A 22945-nucleotide genomic window follows, 5' to 3' on the forward strand; every position below is an offset into this window, starting at 1 on the left:
GTGTACAGATTGAGAAAAGCTAGAAAATATAATATTTTGCATACAAAGTTTTGCCTTAAGGGTGCTATAAACAGTTTCGTACTAAAAACTAGGGGTATTTCCCCAGTGAGATTTACATACTGATGGAATTCCCTGCTATTTATATACCACTAAATGAAAAAGTTGATTGTTTTTTATGTTCAATGTGAAAAACATATATTGAAGTTCAATTAAAATGCCACTTTTGTCAAGATTTAAAAAAAAAAAAAATGTTTTTGTGACTTCCTACTATATGGGAGGCAACTCCATAAACAGCTGATTTTCACCTGTTGCAAAAAGCACTTTGATTTGTCAGATAAGATAGCTCCTTTCGGAGCAGGCGAACGTAGGCTGAAACTACATTTTCTTAAATCAGCCGGATAAGCTCTTCGAAATGCACATTATAAGAAATCTCAAATATATGCACAGGTTACTGATCCGTGTGTCCAAAGGTGGTCTGTTTTTAAGGTTTTTTAGGGGGAAAATGCCTAATTTCCAGCTGATACCTTGTACCAATTTGCATGTTTAAACAAGAGATGTTGGATTTTTTTTTATTTATTCAGAAAGTTCATAGAATTATCTTTCCATTGATGTATAGATATCTATATAACTATGAATATCTGACTTCTGCATGATGGGTCCACTATTACATGCCCTGTTACAGAATGACGTCACGTAAAAAACTGTTGATTGCACCCTTAATGTAGACCAATTTGAAAACTGGACCAAAAATTAAGAATCTACATACACAGTTAGATTTGGCATATGAAAGAACCCATTTATTCAATTTTTGATGAAATCAAACAAAGTTTAATTTTGGACCCCCATTTGGACCAACTTGAAAACTAGGTCAATAATTAAAAATCTAAGTACATTTTTAAATTCAGCATATCAAAGAACCCCAAGGATTCAATTTTTGTTAAAATCAAACTAAGTTTAATTTTGGACCCTTTGGACCTTAATGTAGACCAATTTGAAAACGGGACCAAAAATTAAGAATATACATACATAGTTAGATTCGGCATATCAAAGAACCCCAATTATTCAATTTTTGATGAAATCACACAAAGTTCAATTTTGGACCCTTTGGGCCCCTTATTCCTAAACTGTTACGACCAAAACTCCCAAAATCAAACCCAACCTTCCTTTTATGGTCATAAACCTTGTGTTTAAATTTCATAGATTTCTATTTACTTATACTAAAGTTATGGTGCAAAAACCAAAAATAATGCTTATTTGGGCCCCTTTTTGGCCCCTAATTCATAAACTGTTGTGACCTCAACTCCAAAAATCAATCCCAACCTTCCTTTTGTGGTCATAAACCTTGTGTTAAAATTTCATTGATTTCAATTTACTTATACTAAAGTTATTGTGCGAAAACCAAAAATAATGCTTATTTGGGCCCTTTTTTGGCCCTTAATTCCTAAACTGTTGGAATCAAAACTCCTAAAATCAATCCCAACCTTCCTTTTGTGGTCATAAACCATGTGTCAAAATTTCATAGATTTCTATTCACTTAAACTAAAGTTATAGTGCGAAAACCAAGAAAATGCTTATTTGGGCCCTTTTTGGCCCCTAATTCCTAAAATGTTGGGACCAAAACTCCCAAAATCAATCCAAACCTTCCTTTTGTGGTCATAAACCTTGTGTTAAAATTTCATTGATTTCTATTCACTTTTACTAAAGTTAGAGTGCGAGAACTAAAAGTATTCGGACGACGACGACGACGCCAACGTGATAGCAATATACGACCAAAAAATTAAAATTTTTGCGGTCGTATAAAAATTCTTATAAATTAAGGAATGTAACTCCCTCATGCAAAGCTCTGATTCCTTTCACGGATTTGGCTATACTTTTTGGAACTTCTGGATTATAGCTCTACATCTTTTATATAAGCTTTGGATTTTACATATTTTGGCCACGAACATCACTGAAGAGACATTATTTGTCGAAATTTGCATCTAGTGCAGAAAAATTGGTACTGTTAATGTTATTAATTGTAGCTGTTTACTGGAATTAGTTCCCCATTGTTTGGCTATTCAGGAACTTCATCTTGATGTATGTATATTCCTGACATTATTTTCTTATTGATTAATTTTCATAATAGCTATTGCTAATGTAAATTTATGTTCTGCGAACGTTTAAAATACAGGGTTTTATTTGCATCTGGCAAAAAGGATGAAAAGAGTTTTTACTGATTTTGAAAAGCAACAAAATTTAAGTTATCTTAGCATTTGAACTTCTCATTTTATCACTTCTGACAAGGGATTGAACTAAATGTAAACATGTGTTTTACAAAACACATTATTGATTATTCCCAAATTTAAAATTAAGCTTAGTTTGCAGATATGGCTTTTGAAAAGTTAACAGTCACTGATCCTCTACATTTCCTATAATACCTACCCATCAAGCTATCCTCCTGGTTTACTGAGGTACCAGTCATGATACTATCAATGTCTGCAGCATCATAAGCAGCCTCCTGGGCAGCCTGTATATCTCCCTCCATCTGAGACAAACTTTCATCATTCTAAAATTGAACAAATTAATCATGTATAAACCTTGTTTTTCTGAAAAAATATGTTATTCTTGCAATGAAAAATTATTCAAACTGTGCACTTTGTAACAAGTTGGCATTTTTGTTTAACTCATGAATACAAGCCTACATAAATCTTTTGAAACACATTGATATTGTGTATATGATTCAATACCCCCCTGTTTATAAATCAGATGAATCTGTTATATTATTTTTAAAATGTAGCTTATTATCTTTTAGCTACTTTAGACATAGTTACATTCTTTTTATACTTAAGCTTGCTGAAGAAAACATCTTTTCATAGACATCTGATGTAGGGATAGCTGTTCTGGTTACAGAAATAGGAATAACTGTATTGTACTTTAAGCTTGGCCCATGTAAGTTTAGTTTAACTAGTGATGCATAGTGTTGCCCGGTACTTGCGACAGTAAAACCAAAGTTTATTATTATGACCAATAAAACTTACAAATGGATTGCATTGTCTGTTTACTATTGTACACAACTATTACTTACATCTGATAGTGCCTTTTTACAGACATCTAGCAAAGTATGAGCTGTTTTGGTTATTGCACTGTCTACCCCATTGTACTGTTTACTGTTCTGTACAATTAATTCCACATCGTCTATAAAGGTGTCTCGTGAATGGTACTTATTACCCTGAACTTTCTATAATAATAAAATAAAACATGTCAAGTGTTCACACAGCATAACATTTATTCCTTTTTTTCTTCTTTTTAGCTTGTAATCTATTGGAAGTAACTTTATACACTTATAAATTTTTACTTGCTTGCCACAGTACATCTAATAAAGAAATAAATGAAACCTTTTTTTAAATTAAAAATAAAAAAGTCACAATTAAAAGTAAATGATTTTGATTGCTGAAGTAAAGGAGTAGGTACCGATTTTGGCCTCAAATTTCAGGTTCATCTGACGAAAGATTTTGACCTCTTTTTAAACACTTAAGTGTCTATTTCATTTGATTCAGTTAGTTTTTGTGAAAGATTTTAACTGATTTAGTCATTAAAAAAGATCCGATTCAAGCTCAAAATGAAAAATCAACCAAATTTGTTAAAAAATGTCACTTTTCAGATGGTTTTTGTCAATCAAAGAGCTGAAAGCTCTGAGGAAAAATGACGCCACTGTCTCTAATATTGGGATATTTTTTATGCAACTCTTGATTTTCACATACCGTAATTAGTTTAACAATGCAACATGTCTCGTAAGCATATAATTGATATTCGTATATATGTGTGTGTGAAGTGAAGATGACAACTGGCTGTTTTTTTTAAGACAAATGAATAGGTCAAGACTACCTGAATTGTACAAATAAATACCGTAGAAAGGCTTGTATATTTCTCACTGGTACATAGTCCGAAACCCCCTTCTCCCAGAAATTTTTAGGTAATTTTAAATAATCTTTTTGTTACTGTTATCAAAGGTCTTATGAAACTCCGGTAATTTCAAAGAATTCTAGTCAAACCGGCACCTGTTCAAATCGGCACCCGGTATAGTCAAATCTGCACCTGGTTAAATGGACACCTGATATATTCAATTCGTAACCCATGTTAAATGTATTTTAAGAAAAAAGAGTAAAAATAAGAAAGGGGTTGCCAGATTTGTTTTCAGTATTTAAGCAAAAAGAGTTAAATACCTAAGGAAGGGATTGTCCAAAAATATTAACTTTCATATTTTTGGGGGTTCATGTACATTTTGTATATATTTATTTTTCTCAACTAAATGTGTATGTTTCGGACCGTATGAGTATTTGGACCATACATGTACGGTCTGGACCGTATGCGTACTTTTTCAAAATACTCATACGGTCGAACCATACGCGTACGGTCTGATTAATATCGTTAAGAAGTTGCTCAATTTTATAAGTTACAAATGCATGTAAAGTTCATGTACAGATCAACATAACTTAACTCTCAAATTAATATGGAAAAGTTCCAATTGTAATTGGAATAAAAACTTTATTTTTTAACTCATACAAAAATTCACGCTTATTAAATCTGTTAATATCTTGTATTTAGCATGTCGATCAGTAATACATTAATTGAATTATGATCATAGAAATTTACGATATCGGAAATTAATATGATATGGGACGACAATTTTAGAATATTAGAAACTTTACAAAATAATGCAAATGCAAAGGAACATGAATGAACTGCAAACATGTAAATGTAAAAAATATATCATTAATTGTGGTAGTAAGTGTCACCTTGGGCGAGAGTACCAAAATAGGATTCAGATATACAATTAAACAAATATTTAATTTCAATTGTTCAATTTATCCATCTAAAAGTAATTGTAATGAACACAATTTATAAAACTAAAAACAAAGATTGTGATAAATGGTTAGCTCGTACTGGACCATACGCGTCTCAGTACTCATACAGTCCGACCGTACGCATATGGTGGGACTGTACGATTATACGTATACAGTCCGGACCGTACGCGTACGGTCCAAATACTCATATGGTCTGGAACGTGTATTTTTAATTACATATATGAGGTATATTTAGGAATTAACGGTATTGGATATTTTGTTATGCATTTTTTTAACCAGTTGAGCATTTTACAGGAGTGTTGGCTTAATGCTGTTTTGAACTTTGCGATGTTTTGAAAGGAAGTTTAAAAAGCACGTGTATAAGAAGGAATTAACCGGTGAGAGTCGAAATCCGTACATGACAGATATCACTATAATACGACTTTGAAAATAAAACAGTTCTATCCTTTTGTAAAACAGTCTTTAATATTCCTATCACATTAATGTTTGAAGGGTCTTACGTTTATACAAACCATTTAAGTCGGTACGAAACACCAAAACGGAATGAACAATAACCGATTACGTTTTGTAGTTTACAAATTCTAAATGCATTGAACCGAAAGGAGAAATTTGTAATGAAAGGTTTAGTTTTTATATCTATCACTTTTACTTTGATAGTAAAAAGAAATAACTTATTAATATGGATGAGTTAAAATTGTAAGTTTGAAAAAAAATGAGAGCGCCCTCTACAATATCAATAACAAAGACGGCGGAACGTAAACAAACCACCTCGCCGCGAATATTGAACTTGTTCTCTTATTTCTTGCTAATTGTACTATATAGTCCGCATCCCCACTGGAAGGTCCAATTTTGGAGAATAAAAGCGCGGAATATACAAGCCTTCCTATGGACAGGTCAACATTTTTGTTGTAAATACAATAAAGTATGTAAACTGGTTCCCTTCCGACTACAACACTTTGTTTGAGTGTAGCGGAATACAAGCAGATACCAGTTAGTTTGTAAAATAGTAAATATGAAACCGAGTGCGGTAGGCGGAGGCAATAATCGACTTCCTGTTGTTCTGGTCAATGGTATTGGAACAATGCCGCTGACGCGTCATTTTCCAAAAATGAAAGTGGCCGCATCCGTGTTCATCCTAAACCTTTATATATGTTATGTATTATCATAAAATACAACTCTCATTCCAATATTAAGGATGAACATGAATGCGGCCACTTTCGTTTTAAGCGAAAAACGCCTAAAATTTAACTAAAATGATAGAATTGTGAAGATTTCAGTAATTTAGAATGACTTAGTGGTGCTAGTACTCGATATATGTGCATTGTATTGTCAAAACAGGCCATATTTATGTAGTAGAAGCATTCTACTGTCCAATAAATAACTAAAAGTTTACATTTTAACCATTTGGTAAAACTGCTATATTTTGGGGCCAAAAAGGGGTCTTACCGGACCTTCTCCTTTATATACAAGGTAGACAATAATTGCAGTAATAAATCTTATAACAAATCTTGAAAGAAGAATGCTTTCATTAGGTTTCTAGTGAAGAGTTGTCTCAATGACAATCATACCACATCTTCTTAGTTCTATATGTACCAGATGTTGAAGATATACAATAATTAATGCAGCCAATTAATTCTGATTTTACATCTACTCAGTACAATAGCAGTTATTTAAATGTCATTCTAATATGACATTCCTTTTTTGCTTTGGAAACATAGCAATATTTTTAATCCTATAGAACATGGGCTACACGTGATTGACATCACAATTGAAATTGCAACATCAGTTGGTTTTTTGCGAAATGCTAAAAGTAACAAGGTCAAGGACTATAACTCTGCACAAAATTATTAGACTGAAACAAAAATTTGAACTTGATCTGTAACTTGTCATGATAAAACTATATACCAATTATTAATCAATATCTTCAAGCATGAGGAAAAAAAGTGTGGAAAACACTCCAACATTAGATATGACGTAATACAATTTATATCTATTTTCAAATTATAATCAAATATAATTAATAGTTTCAAATATTTTTTCTTTCATTTGTCACAAACTTATATAGATTTGAACGGACTATAACTTATCTATAAACTGTCAACTTTTTTTTATCTACACAATGTAATTTAATGAAATATATACATTAATAAAAATAGATTATTATCTAATTACCTGGTAAAGGATTTCACTTCATATTTTTTTTATATATATATACTAATAATATAGCATTCAGAAAATTAGTTTATACAAAATAACAAACAAACCTGCCAAAAAAAATCTTCAAACAATTTACCAAAGAATGTCTTTGTCTTTCAAAAATTGAGTTATCTCTCTTTGTACAGAAATATGGTTTAACATAGTACTCTAACATTAGATATGGTCAAGAGTTATGGTCCATAACTCTGGACTAAATCATTAGACCAGAACAAAATTCAAACTACAGACTGACAGATGGACGGAGTGCAAACCTAAAGTCCCCTTCAATTTTGTCGGTAGAGGACTAATAAAATTCAGAATGGAAATAGAATGGAAATGGGAGACAACAACCCAACCAAAGAGCAGAAAACAGCAGAAGGCCACCAATGGGTCTTCAACACAGCGAGGAAATCCAGCACCCTGAGATGTGCTTCAGCGCTAAGCACCAATTCGAAAAATATGGAATTTACGTTAATTTAATGCTATTATCATACAGTAAAAATCATATGTTATTTAGTCTAAGTATATGATAAAGAAGATTATCTAATGTTTCAGCCTCATCAAATACATTGTAAGTCAGCTTCAAAGTACAAAAGTTCTAAATTGTCATATTAGAATCGAAATAGTAATAAACCCATGTTAAAATGAGCATAGAGCATGGTATTAAAGAATTTGTCTTAAATAATGTGCTGTATAATTTTTCAATATAGGTAAATTCATGTAGTCCAATCTTATACAAACTTTAATAAACTTGTTAGACATGACTCCCTATAGCTACATGTCCTAAATAGATTCTAATAAGGACTGATGAAAATCAATGGCATCTTAAAGTGAACTTTTAAAATTGAGAAAAATGTGCCACAATGTCTAGTAAACCTACATATATTTGTGTGCCACAAGGTCTAGTTAACCTACATATATTTGTGTGCCACAAGGTCTAGTAAACCTACATATATTTGTGTGCCACAAGGTCTAGTTAACCTACATATATTTGTGTGCCACAAGGTCTAGTAAACCTACATATATTTGAATAGTTTGTTTGACATACTTACTTTCATCAGTGTCTGTATATCCATTGGTTGTTTAATCACCTCATAGTAATCCTTGATAAACTTCTTATTCACAGGAGTATGGAATGGCCAAGACTGCAAGAAAAAAAAATATCATTAGCATCTAAAATTTGTGAGGAAAAGGTTATAGAATGGCTGAGATTGCGCAAAAATACACTTTTTATTAGATTTGTCAAATGACATGGTAAGAATATTTTTGAAATGGAAAACTTGAATTTCAATAAATCAAAATAAAATAATTTATAAGAACTACAATGTATAACATTTAAGACAAGGACAATAAAGGACAAATAAAAGATACTTACATTTTCTACAGCTTTCATCTGGGCTACAACACTCTCCAAGATAAATGAGAATGCCACTTGATCATTATCATCTAACAATGGATTAATGGCTTTCTCCAGTCTCATCAACTTATCTTCTTTCTGCAATGAAAACATTCATAAAGACAATTAAATATAGCTTATATAGTTCAGTGTTCTTAATACCTGGGCCTTAGGAGTGGTGCTATATTTTTACTATGGTGCTATCTGAAAGATTCAATATACAATGATGTCCTAAATATTTAGGAAAACTGCTAATTCAAGTGCCCAATGTTTCTTTTTTAAAATACCTAATAGAACAGTATTATAACTAAGAGAATTGCCTGGTTTTATAGCTTCTCTATCATATCATTTTTTAATGTTGTAGAAAAAAATGGCTTTTTTAATTTAGTAACCTCTTGCTCAATTCAATGTTCAACATGCTTACTTTAGAGTTATTATTGATTTTTTTTAAGCTAAAGTCCAAAAGACCAAATGGAAATATTTGACCATCTGAGGTTCTACTCACCCTTGGTTGTTTGTGACATCATAAAGGAGTAGATCCGGTAAGGGCCGATTTTGGCCTCAAATTTCAGGTTCATCTAACGAAAGATTGTGGACACTTTTTAAACACTTAAGATTTCAATTGATTCAATTAGTTAATGTGAAAGATTTTAACTGATTAAGTCATCAAAAACGCTCCAATTCAAGCTTTAATATGAAAAATCTATCAAATATGCAAAAAAAAGTCACTTTTCAGATGGTTTTTGTCAAAAATGAAAGTGGCCGCATCCGTGTTCATCCTAAACCTTTATATATGTTATGTATTATCATCAAATACAACTTACATTTCAATATTATGAATGAACACGAATGCGGCCACTTTCATTTAACGCGGAAACTGTCTAAAATTTTACTAAAATGCTGAAATTGTGAAGATTTCAATAATTTAGCATGACTTAATGATGTTAGTACCCGATATATGTGCATTGTATTGTCAAAAACAGCCCATATTTATGTAGCAGAAGCATTCTACTTCCCAGTAAATAGCTAAAAGATTACATTTTCACAATTTTGTAAAACTGCTATATTTTGGGGCTAAAAAGGGGTCTTACTGAACCTTCTCCTTTTGAAAGCATGAAAAACAATATGAGATTTGTGTATAAAAGATGTATATGGATATAAATCTTCTCTACATCCGATGTGTAAAGCAAATATTAAAAAACTTACCTCAGCAAATCTTTTGAGACATAAATCTAGAATACATTGGGCAGTCAGTGTCAAGGCACTCTTAGGACCTAAAAATTACAAGGTAAATTAACATACTGCTGAATCGCATTAAACAAAATATCTCACATGACTCTAGCTAGTAGATCTGAACTAAAGTCACCTCAATTCTGGGGTTTTCTTTAACTATTTTCAACTAGCAAAATGGTTATAACATAAATGGTACTGTACTCTCAGAAATTATTGCGAAGGTTTTTATTAATGCAAATAATGCGACTTGGCAATTATAAGAATTTGCATTTTGATATCAGATAAATATACATGTATTAGTATGCAGATTTTCCTTAAATCTCAGTAATTAATCTGGTATTTTTGTCCATTTTTCAAAAATGGTAATGATAAATACACACAATAATTTCTACATTTTCCCATTTTTAGAATTAAATAAGTAGCATACCATTATAAAGTCTACAGTTCTCTACAATTTGATTGACGTCCACCAAAAACTGCTCTCTTGAATGGTACTTCCTACTTCTAAGGTTCTAAAAATAAGAATATGGTAAATAAACAAAAAGTTTTCTTTTTTGTTAAATATATTTGTGGACATTACGAACAATAAAGAACATAATATGATATGAATTGATTAATTTAGTAAAATCACAAAATGTATTTCATTCAGACAAACTTTCCTTTAATATAACCTCCACCCTCTATGATAGATATAATCTGGACTATGAAGGATAATCTTACGTCTCTAATAGTCTGCATGTCCATCGGAATTTTAACAAACTTGTAATAATCTGGAACTTCCTTAGTGCTGACTGGAAACAGGAAAGGTTGGGTCTGAAATAGACAAGTGAAACTGTGAGCTATACTGATCACTAATGATACCAATGCCACAAGTAGATAATTTCAATAGTGTAAAAATATGATAGTGTTTGGTAAACAGGAAGTTATTGAGTGGTGAATTTAAAAAGCATCACATGGTATAGCTGACTTATATAATCCTGAATCCAAATATCAGAAATCCTTGTATTGTAGTCCTTAGAAAAATGTGTCGAATATTTTCAACTTGGCTATCATGTGTAAAATGTTTCTCAACTAACAAATATACATAGATTTCAATAAAATATGATAAATTAAATTATTATTTTTAAAAAATGATACAAGTACTCGGTAATCAGGAAGTTGTCAAGTGATGAATCTGAAAAGGTATCACACTGTATAGGTGACTTATATCAATCCTGAATCCAAATCTTAGAAATCCTTGTATTGTAGTTCCTAAGAAAAATGTGATGAAAAATATCCATAGGACTGATGGACCAACAGACAGATGGATGGAAGGACTAACTAGCATTAACAATATCAAATCTTTCAATAGAATAGGTTTGTTGATTGTCCCTTACAATTACTTTTCTTTAATAAATAGAGCATTTAAGAAACGATTGCCTAAAACACATTTCTTTTCTGTGTGTTAATGTAGATTATTAATATGAAAGTTCAATATCTACACCAACTCCACAAACATTATGTAAATAGGTTAAAAGAAAAAGAAGCCACAAGCTATACTATATCTAATATTGAATATCATATCTTCAACTTTTTATATGTAATCTTCTATTATGTGTGATTTAACTGAGATAGATTAAAGATAAAATAAGGATACAAGTAAACTATCTACTCTGTCCTTACATTAGGCATTTCTCTCATCTCATTTAGAATATGTTCATAGATCGTTGACATGGTGATGACAGGGTCAGTTCTTCTTCTGTTGGATGTCTGTTTAGGTCTCTAGTAAAATAATGAATATTCAATTAGTTTGAAATTCTAATGTCACTGAGTTCAGTTAAATTGATAAAAAAACAGATTAATTCCATTTATTTCAGAGACATTGGTTATTTTGAGCATTACCATTCTACTAGTGTACTATAACACAGAAGGAACTAAATTTATATTCTATTTCACATAAATTGTCATAAATGTACATCTACATTTATTATCTACATGCATTTTATTTTCTCAAAAAGTTTGCAAATTTTTGAGTATATATATATATAAATAAATTTGGTGTATTTACTGTCTTCTGATTGGCTAAAAGAATTGGCTTTATTTTCAATGTTATCAATTTTTATGGAGACACGCCCACTCTAACGTTGTGTATTCATATGCAAACATCTGTGTACATTGTTATTAGTATAATATACATCTTTGAGCCTTATTTTTGATAGAAATTTATTTATAATGAATGGCAATAATTTATTTTGAATTTATTGAACCATAAAATTAATTATTGACTGTTCACATTTAACATAATCCGCTTCACGGATAATTCAATGTGAAGAGTCAAAAATTAATTTTATGGTTCAATAAATTCAAAATAAATAAAAGCCATTCATTAAATATAAGAGATGAAATACCTTGAGATAATCATTCTGTATAATTGTACTTAATCTTTTCTTCTTATCAGACTTGGCAACTTGTTTGGGGAACTTCAACACTAAAGCTTTTCTCTTCACTTCCTCAGCACTAAAGACAACAGATAAGCATAATTATTCAATTCATAATCTTTATCAATTCAAATTTAAATCAAAAGCACATAGAATTTATATGTAAACAGAAAAATACTTAACAATTATTCATCTTTGTAAACTCTAATTGTTTGGAAGACCTTTTATTCTTTTTAAACTAACAGTATGCAACATTACATTAAAAAGTAGTTCTGGATTCTTTTCTTCTTGCATTATCTTAAAACTTCACATGAGGCCATTACATCAGACCTCGTTATTTTCATATAGCTATTAAATGTTTCCACCTAAGTTTTGTTTCTGAACTTCTGATTTGAAATACAAATTACATTTACTTAAATTTGTTCACATCAAATTTCTTGGTTGTTATCTAGCATTGTGTAAACATGTACAATTTTGTTGTCTAAATGTATAATACTCAGATAAATTAAAAAATTATATTGAATATTTTTTTCTGCAAGGAGGCAGCAAAAAAATTGGAAAATATGTCCAAGAGACAACAACCTGACCAAAGAGCAGATAACAGCTGAAGGTCATCAGCGGTCTTCAATGCAGCCAGAAAATCCAGCACCTGTAGGTGGGCCTCAGCTGGCCCCTAAATCCAAAATGTGTACCAGTGAAAATGGCATCATACTAAACTTCAAAACATATAAAAGAAACTATAGGTAAAACCATACATACAAGACTAACAAAGGCCAGAGGCTCCCGACTTGGGACAGGCGCAAAAATGTGGCAGGGTTAAACATGTACTTACTGTTGTATGAGATTCTTAGACAATTTGAGCTTAGTCCCCTCTACTTTAATAAGATCATCTTCAGGTAAGATCTGTTGTTCCTCCTCAATCTGTTCGTCTGTCATGGCTACCTGTACAGGTGGTAAATTACCACTCTTACTGTACAAAGGACATTCCTTATTAGTCCTCATGTGGCCAACTTGGCCACAAGCTCCACATTTTAACTGAAAAAAAAATTGTTTGGTCAATAAATGGATAGGAACAAAACACATAGAATCATTTATACACTTCAGTCATCAAACTTGTAGCTTTAATTCTATTTTAAAATTCTCTGATAGTTATGACACGCATAGACAGGGTTGCTGAGAAGATCAGTTTAGTTTGAGAAATTTTTTACTTGTCCAATCAGAAAACAGGGCCGTAACTAGGGTTCGAATTCAGGGGAGGCAGGGGTTTGGGGCCACCAATTGAGGCCCCCAAGAGAGAGGGGGTTTTTGGGCGCAGCCACCTGCCGATTTTTTTCTCGCAGTAAAATGGCTAAAAATGACCTGATTCGATTTACTTATTTTAAAAAACATCAGTATTGCATGAACCTGGAAGCAATTTTTATGCAAAAACAAACTGAGATTGATGTTCGGGGTAAGCAAAGGCTCCGTCTTGAAGGAAGTACTTATACCTATAATTATTAACATTAAATACATTGTGACCGCGGATTTTGTTCTCAATATGAATAAAAATCACCCGTTTTCCTTCGATTTCCTTACTTTAAGAAACACCAATATTGCTGGATCCTTGAAGCAATTTTTTATACAAACAACTATTATCTGTATTTAAAGATATTTTTGTTAGAAATCAAATGAGCAAGTTAAAAAAAACATATAAAGCAAGATCATAGAAAGCAAGATATTTTTTTTTGTTGAGGACCTTGAATTTTAATATTGTTGAAAGCTGAACAGACATGTATATAACTACAACCAGGGACTTTCTAAACTAGTATATACTTAGTTTAGAAAGTCTCTGCTTCAACGAATGGGAGTGTTTAACTACTAAGGCATTGACCATAATGTTCTCGTACGATCGGCCAGGAGACGTTAAAAAAATGACACAATAGCAGATTCAGCCGGTACGAATTTCAAATATCATAAAAGATTCACAATACATAGGGAACTTCCTCTGCTTCATGGAGCCCCTAAATAAATGTGAAAAGTTTTATTCAAAATTGTCGAAAGCAAAGTTTCACATATGTATTCTCTTACAAATACTGAATAACAGACGGACGGCCACACGAAAAATAAAATACTGAAACGGTTCACTTTCGGTAAAAAATCCGGAAAATGACAGATATATCAGGTGTCATGATAACACTGTTAAAACTGTAAACTTGTGTTGTTTATAATATAAATTCAAGTTCTTCGTGTACATATTGTCAATATTTCATTTTATTACTTCAAAAAAAAAATTTGCTGTAGAAAATTCAGGGGGAGGCAGTTACCTCCCCTGCCTCATAGGTAGTTACGGCCCTGGAAAAATTGAAATGTAGATTTTGGTTGAGCTTACATACCATTCACTTGGGCAATCAGACAAGTATTCATGTCATACCCTGTCATTACTCAAGAAATTTGCATTCTATTATTTCTCGTAAGATTGGGAAAATAGAAATTTGCAAAACTTCCAAACAAGAATTCTTTACCTTCGTATTCATGGGAGTCTCTATTTTCTTCTTCTTTTTAGCTGATGGTGGATTAAACTTATCTCTTTCTTCATTTCTCTTTATTCTCCTCAATCTTTCCTGCAATCTTCTCTTTTCTCTCCTCATTTCTTCCTTTAACTGATCATCCATTGCAGCAACTTGTTTACTGAAACCAATTATATTTCAGGATAAAGTACTTTATAATGTAAAGGTCTATATTTTGTCTATAAAATTCACTATAAATCTGAATGATACCAACCAAAATTCAAATAGTGTGTCATCATTTGTCAGTAGCTTTAGATATAAAATCAAATTTTAATATTTGTTTTTTTTTTTAAAACTGTCTCATTGACCTTTACCTTTCTCTGCTTGACCTGTATATTGATTAAGATCTATTTAAGATTTTCTGTCACTTATTTCTTATATAAAACATTCTTCTGGGGAGGTTTTCATTCTCACATATGGTCGGGTACTAGTATTATATTATTTAAACAGACTGACTAACTGCATGATTCATGCTTGCTAAGTGTCTAGTGGCAAACAATTTGTGCATGTTCAGGATTCTGAATGACACAATCATAACAATGATATATTTCCTAATTACTTACATAAAATTAGGATCTTTCTTCTCTCTGATTTTGCAGTATGTATCAATAATAACAGGTTTGGTTACCCATTCTGTTCTGATGAACACTTTACCATCCTCTGTTTTAAAGGTTCTTGTTATCTTCAATTTCTTACCACCCTTGATGTACAAACAAAAAGTATCAATAATTTTAACAAAATACAGCACTTATTAGCTTGAAATATAAAAATACATGTAGATATTGAAAATTTCTAAGACATTCAACAACTGGTATAGTAAAGTAATCTTATGACCCTGTGTGTATCTTTATATGTATAACTTGTGAAGTAAATTTATAATCTTTATAGACTTAAAACCCCAAAATCTTATCCTTCAAAAAATGTCTAGCAGTTCCTAAAATATCCACTAAAATGTTTTATGCTATAAAAGTAATGCTGATTATAATTCTTTTATCTTGTAATCTTTACCTCAACTCTTAACTATGTAAAAACATGATACAGCCAGGTAAAGACTATTGAAAGATCACAAAATTAACATACATATGAAACTTAACAAACATCCCATTTGAATGATTTACATTAGTAATTTTTTTGGGGGCCATTTACAGCTTGCTGTTCAGTGTGAGGCAAGGCTTCATGTTCACCTATAATGGTTTACTTTTATATTGTGAATTGGATGGAGACATTGGCACTCATACCACATGTTCCTATATCTATAAACTGAATCCTCAAATAAATAAGCCAAACTTACGATCGATGGTGTTGAATCACTGTCATCTTTTCTTTTCTTCCCTTTATCTTTAGGATCATCCCCTCCACATAACATCTTGTGTAATTCTTTTCTTTCTTGTTCTTCTCTTTCATGACTTAACTGTTAAAGTTAAGTACATTTATAAACCATATTTACATGATTTAAGTCATGAGAATTGTTATAATTAGGAAGACATATAGCAATGTATAGTTTTACAGCAAAAAGTAAACAAATTTTGCAGTAAAATCTGTATGCCACAAAAAAATGGCATTACTAAATAGGGTCCAGTTCTAAAACATACTTTATGTACAATTACACAAATTAACTTTTCACAAAATAATCATAATAAATCTAAAACAGTAAATTATTTAAGGAATGACTGTAATATTTTTTCTGTCTATGAAGAAATAACATAAAAAATGTGATGCACACTGAATAATGCGCATAGCGGGTTATTTAACAGTGTGAACCACATTTTTATGTTATTTCGAATAGACAGAAAAAATATTACAGTCATTCCTTATAATTTAATTTTAAATTTCATTTTAAACCTAAAAAAACGTTGATGACAACACGGTCACATGACTAAATTATGTCTATGGGCTGATAACAAAATAACGTCAGCCAATCAGAAGAAACGTTACATCCAAAATTAAATTATATAGCAGTAATCACATTTAACACCAAAGTACATTTGTAGGTTAAGGAATGTTTGAGATTTTGAGGAATAAAAATGGACAGATATATCATTTGGCATAAAAATTCAGTTTAAATCACCGTCTGAATTAAGAATAACCAAACAAAGTTTGTGCAAAAAAAGTAATAACTTGAAATGTATAAGCAATATGAATAAAGTCTACCTGAGAACTTGTTTTCTTGTTTGAAAGCATACTCTCCAGATTTTTACCCATTTCTTCAAAATCTGATTCATCAGCAGAACTTGAATCTTCATCTGTTGAGAGAACTTCAGTAGAGGCAAGAACTCTGTAACACAGAAAAATGCATTCATCAGTCTTATTCTCAACAAGAAAATGTGAAATCTTAACATAAGAATAACAGCCTCTTAGTGATTCATTGTTTAAGTTATAGCTTATCATACTTTTTGGATACATCTGTCAAAAGTTTATACAACAATTTAAACCATAAAATTGTAATTCACAGCTAATATTTAGTAGATGGGTATGAGACTAAAATATGAGCAGCATCATATTGAAATCAACCTAATATAAATTTAAATGAATATCAATACATCTGTCATTCTATCTCTGGTTGAAAAAGTCTTATGCAGAGTCTGTAAATGTTTGAAAATTGAGTTGTTATACGAACCATACAAAACAGACAAAAAATCATCTTTCATGTCGTATTTGAATGTACCAAAATTAATCAAAGTCTTAAACATGTACATGTATATGTGTACTTGTATAAGGTCTATTTCCAACGAAGCTCATATAAAACAATTGTAAATAAATCATTGGTATAATGTAAAATTTTATCCTTACTTGACATAAGTTCGCTGACACCCAATTCATAAGGATCATCATACAAACCTGTTTTGTACATCAAATATCCTCTGACATTCCTCTTTATATCTCTCTTGATGTTCTGCTACAGAGAACCTGTTACCTCTGGCAAACTTTCCCATTCCACCTGTTATAATAATTACTTTCTTTAGTATTCAATATATATTGAGTTCATGTATATTACATTTTTATCATTTGATAAAAGTAGAAGTATTTTATGAACTTTATTAACATACTTCTTTGACAGGGAACATCTAATGAGACACTCAAAATCTTTAAAATAATTTCATGAAGTCAACACGATCAGCATATCATGAACTTATTACACATCGGGAAAAAAATGTTTTTTAAAAATATTGATACATATGCATGTGGTACACATAAGATAAAAACAACAATCTTTGTACTTTTTTTGTGTGAAAATGAACACATTCATAAAACTACATGATTATATAATGATTTTACCTTTTGTATCCTGACCAGCCTTAGCTTGCTCTGTTGACATCGTTCTGACAACATCTATAACTTCCCATCGAGATAACTTCTTCATCTATAATATAGAATAAAATTGAGAATATGTCAAAGAAACAACAACCCTACCAAAGAGCAGATAACAGCTGAAGGCCACCAATAGGTCTTTAACACAGCAAGATGATCACACAACTGTGGGTGACTTCACACCATATTCAGGAATTAAAGGGTGAGAGTACAGTTAACTCTCATTGTCTCGAACTTGGTTGAAATGAAATTTCAACTGAGTCATAATTTCCTTAGCGCCTAAATTTTATTTCTTTACAAGTATATGTTCTTCTTCTACCATATCCATCTGGCTTTACCTTAGTCTTACCAAGCTGAACAAGAGTTCTTTCCCTTCTTCTACCACATCCATCTGGCTTTACCTTAGTCTTACCAAGCTGAACAAGAGTTCTTTCCCTTCTTCTACCACATCCATCTGGCTTTACCTTAGTCTTACCAAGCTGAACAAGAGTTGTTTCCCTTCTTCAACCATATCCATCTGGATTTACCTTAGTCTTACCAAGCTGAACAAGAGTTGTTTCCCTTCTTCAACCATATCCATCTGGATTTACCTTAGTCTTACCAAACTGAACAAGAGTTGTTTCCCTTGTTTATTCTAATCTTCAGTATTAGTTTCAGTTGAACTATGGGTTTCTCAAAATATTTCTCAGTCAGACTAAGTTTGAGATAAAAATTCTACTTTATACTTGAAAAGTTTTGAATAATATGAATTGATACAAAACATTTTTCAAATTATGTAAGACACATGAAAAAAGGTTTTCAGAATGTGTTATAATTCATTGGTATGGTCTAAAATGGCTGTAGGTCAAGATAGAATCAATTCTTGTATAAAAGGCAAATGTATTTAAACATGTTCAACAATTCAACTTAATAATGGTGAACCAACACCTGAAGTGGTTATCGTGCGGTTGGGTAATAGCGGGTGGATACCACGCGGTATTCACAGTTGTCTTTCACTATAAAAGCAAATAAACGTAATTAAAGACAACAACACCCATCAATTACCGCATGGTGATTAATTTATTGTGGTCGACATGTTTCGCCAACAAGCGTGGCGTCTTCAGGACAATATTATACATCAAATCAAACAGTGAAGTACAAATTTTGCGGTTGTGCGGTTTGCCTTAACAATAGAGGTTGTTATGACGACGTTATAGATATAAATAGAAAGTGAAAGTAAAATAAGAATCTAGTATAGTTCAAAGAGAAAGTTAGTCAATAAAGTTATTAACGATGTGGTTATCTCCTATTCTTGCACGTCTGTGTAGTGGTCCTCATAGAAGTTTCTAGTGGTAATAATGTAGAAATGATGGAAGTAGCTCATAAAATGTCAGTTCATTTCCAAATTGGACAACACCCCATTGGCCATCCCGTACCAATTCAACTGGCTTCGCTCCGAGGGAGGTACTGCTTCCATTGAGTAGGTAAAAGGTGAAGTGTGTGATCGCCGCAATTTTGGGAATTGTAAATCTTGGTAGATGTGTTCATAAAAATTATCTTTGCTAATAAAATGTCCGTGGATGAAGCTTTTCTTTATAAATATGGTTTGTGGTTTATGTGGTTCATCTTGGTTCTGGTTCCTTCCTTTTTTCCTAAGTAAAATGCCTGGTATTCCGAATTTCTTTGACTTTGTGTACTTATGTATGGTATGTAAATCTTCAGTGATGGACTTCTTCTTCTTTGTATGTTTCTGTGGTTGCTTCTGTTTCCAAATCTCTCCTTATTTTTTCTCCGTATCTGGTAATTTTCGGCAACGGATCGAGAACTCTTTAAATGGTCCGGTATTTCGTTAAAAAAGTGTTACTGTGAACCCCTGCATCCGAGAGGATCCACCTTTGCCAAACTAGCGTTGTACCTAACAACCACACAGCATGAACGAAATACCGGACCATTTAAAGAGTTCTCGATCCTTGCCGAAAATTACCAGATACGGAGAAAAAATAAGGAGAGATTTGTAAACAGAAGCAACCACAGAAACATACAAAGAAGAAGAAGTCCATCACTGAAGATTTACATACCATACATAAGTACACAAAGTCAAAGAAATTCGGAATACCAGGCATTTTACTTAGGAAAAAAGGAAGGAACCAGAACCAAGATGAACCACATAAACCAAAAACCATATTTATAAAGAAAAGCTTCATCCACGGACATTTTATTAGCAAAGATAATTTTTATGAACACATCTACCAAGATTTACAATTCCCAAAATTGCGGCGATCACACACTTCACCTTTTACCTACTCAATGGAAGCAGTACCTCCCTCGGAGCGAAGCCAGTTGAATTGGTACGGGATGGCCAATGGGGTGTTGTCCAATTTGGAAATGAACTGACATTTTATGAGCTACTTCCATCATTTCTACATTATTACCACTAGAAACTTCTATGAGGACCACTACACAGACGTGCAAGAATAGGAGATAACCACATCGTTAATAACTTTATTGACTAACTTTCTCTTTGAACTATACTAGATTCTTATTTTACTTTCACTTTCTATTTATATCTATAACGTCGTCATAACAACCTCTATTGTTAAGGCAAACCGCACAACCGCAAAATTTGTACTTCACTGTTTGATTTGATGTATAATATTGTCCTGAAGACGCCACGCTTGTTGGCGAAACATGTCGACCACAATAAATTAATCACCATGCGGTAATTGATGGGTGTTGTTGTCTTTAATTACGTTTATGTTCAACAATTATAAATAATGCTATTGCAACTTGTAACACAGAAATATGCATTTTGTCTCCTTCCAGGAACTCCCCCAACACCACCAAAAAACACATCAACAATTAAATGGACTGCATTGTTACTGAACATAAAATGATATCAATACAATGTATCAGTAATTAGATATTTCTTAAACTGAACTGGTCAGAAAACTTACAGATGAACATAGCATTTCTTATTTTCTTAAATACTTCTGATAGTTTTGCATAACATGTACAATATCTTAAATACAGTTATGAATTTATTTTTTATTTTAAATACCTCTGCTTCAGGAACACCAAACTTTCTAAGCAGTTGTTTAGCATCTTTGAGAGGTAGTTTTCTGAGATCAGCATCAGTTCCAGTCACAGTTTTTTTCACCGGGGTATTATCCTTTCCCTCATCTCTGGGCTGAGGCTTGTTAGGCACCTTAACATAAGAAAATCCCTCCCCACAACCTGTTGGGTCTGCTGGTCCAGACAGGTCCAGGAGACATTTCCCTTTCATTGCACCTATATAAGCTCTAGTTGTATTCCAGGGAGCTGTTTTGACCTAAATACAAATTTAATGCAAATTATGTTGATTCAAATTATAACAGTAATAAAATCATGATTAAATTGATTGTCAATTGTGAGGAATTTAGTCAAAACCATAAAGAATGCAAATGTAAAACTTTTAGGAATATAAAATATACCTAACTGAAATTTTCCTTAATTAATAGCTTTGATGAGCAGGCTATTATAGCTCACTATGGGGTGGTTTTGTACATTGTTGAAGGCAGAAAGTTGATCTAGAATTGCTTACAATCACATCATTTGAACTCCTGTTGATGTAAGTCTCATTGTTAATCATACTACATCTCCTTATTTTTTTGATATTGAAGAGATGAAACTCTATTTCTTTGAAAATATGGGATGCTACAGGTGTTAGCAACAAGAATACAGCATCAACTATGAATGAATAATAAGTCAATAATTATAGATTACCAATGGTTCTTCAAACAAGATTGTGTTTCTCAGCTACAATCTTATGGAAGGGCGATAACCCTAAGATGTCATGTAGACGAGAACCTCTGGGTTTAAAAGACAATTGATAATCTGTTTATCATTATTTATCCAGGCAATGTCAATAACATAGGCTCAAGATATCATGTATTCTTTTTCTACATGACTGAGAAAAACCCTTATCACTCGAACAGCATGAAATGAAAAATTATCACAAAAAAAACAAGACAAAAAATTAGAACTTATCTTTTGAGCACTGAAGGATTCATTTTGCAATTTTTTGAATTTTGATTTGTTTATGATATAATGTGAGTAAAGAATGAGTAACATACCTCATCATCTAGCTTCATCTGAGTATCTTCATCGTCATTTTCATCAACAGCAAACAATGATTTCTCTCCATAACCAGCATCCTGTTGTAACATAGACATTTATGATGCAGTGCATAAATGATAAATAAGATAAATTCATGAATTGAACCTGTCCTATGGAGAGTTGTCTCATTGGCACTTATACCATGTCTTCTTATATCTATCATTTATGTTTCAAATTATATAAATCTTACAAAATAATACTGACTAGGAGTTTTGATTTCTCTTCATTGTAATTGCAAAAAGAAGTGTTTTTATTAACTGTGCTGCGCACCAATTACTTTTTAATCTGTGGTTCATTCTAATGTTTGAATCAATTAAATTTCTAGATCTGGATAACGAAATTTTAAGATGATTTGTTTTCCTCCACTTTAGAGGTTTTGTTTTTCAGAAGTCTTCAGGAATGTCTTTATTTTTGATTCTGCTTAGAAAAGTCAACTGTAAATGGTGGAGGCACACAATATAATTTGTTAGACAGAATTTATATTTTTGTGTTTGTCCTTAGTTTTTGTCATTCAATCTAATTATAGAATAACTAATCAAAGAATTCAAATAGAGTAAAATATTCAACGAGTGACTGAACAACACATTAATTTAAGAATGCGAATAGCACGAGTTAATTATCAGTGTTGTTTGGTCATGAGTTGAATATTTTTCAAAATTTGAATTCTTTGATTAGTTATTCTTTTTATTATATTGGCATAATTTTTTATAAATTGAAGTAAAAAATGTAAGGAACTATTTTTTTTCTATGTATTCACAATTTGCTTTAATCTGACATTTTCCACGTCTTGACAACGCCTATTGTTGTATGAGGTCAGAGGAGTGAAATAACCACGTTCATTCCACATGTGAAATTATCGGTTTTTAATTT

General features: G+C 31.7%; 1 protein-coding gene across 1 annotated transcript in view; it reads right to left on the reverse strand.

Annotated features, from left to right (window-relative positions):
* The window catches only part of LOC143085237 (transcription initiation factor TFIID subunit 1-like), a 51679-nt gene that overhangs the window by 6984 nt on the left and 21750 nt on the right, over positions 1–22945 (reverse strand). Inside the window, exons 21-38 of the mRNA XM_076261474.1 lie at positions 22033–22113; positions 20979–21248; positions 17909–17993; positions 17471–17570; positions 16784–16907; positions 15924–16043; positions 15196–15332; positions 14588–14753; positions 12919–13121; positions 12057–12165; positions 11332–11430; positions 10390–10482; positions 10097–10181; positions 9643–9710; positions 8416–8535; positions 8093–8185; positions 3065–3217; positions 2422–2545 (exon numbers count right to left, since the gene is read on the reverse strand). Coding sequence (XP_076117589.1) covers positions 2422–2545; positions 3065–3217; positions 8093–8185; positions 8416–8535; positions 9643–9710; positions 10097–10181; positions 10390–10482; positions 11332–11430; positions 12057–12165; positions 12919–13121; positions 14588–14753; positions 15196–15332; positions 15924–16043; positions 16784–16907; positions 17471–17570; positions 17909–17993; positions 20979–21248; positions 22033–22113 — 2230 coding nt within the window. The remainder of the gene's footprint in view (positions 1–2421; positions 2546–3064; positions 3218–8092; positions 8186–8415; positions 8536–9642; positions 9711–10096; positions 10182–10389; positions 10483–11331; positions 11431–12056; positions 12166–12918; positions 13122–14587; positions 14754–15195; positions 15333–15923; positions 16044–16783; positions 16908–17470; positions 17571–17908; positions 17994–20978; positions 21249–22032; positions 22114–22945) is intronic.

Source organism: Mytilus galloprovincialis, chromosome 8 (assembly GCF_965363235.1).
Source record: "Mytilus galloprovincialis chromosome 8, xbMytGall1.hap1.1, whole genome shotgun sequence".
Classification (NCBI taxonomy): domain Eukaryota; kingdom Metazoa; phylum Mollusca; class Bivalvia; order Mytilida; family Mytilidae; genus Mytilus; species Mytilus galloprovincialis.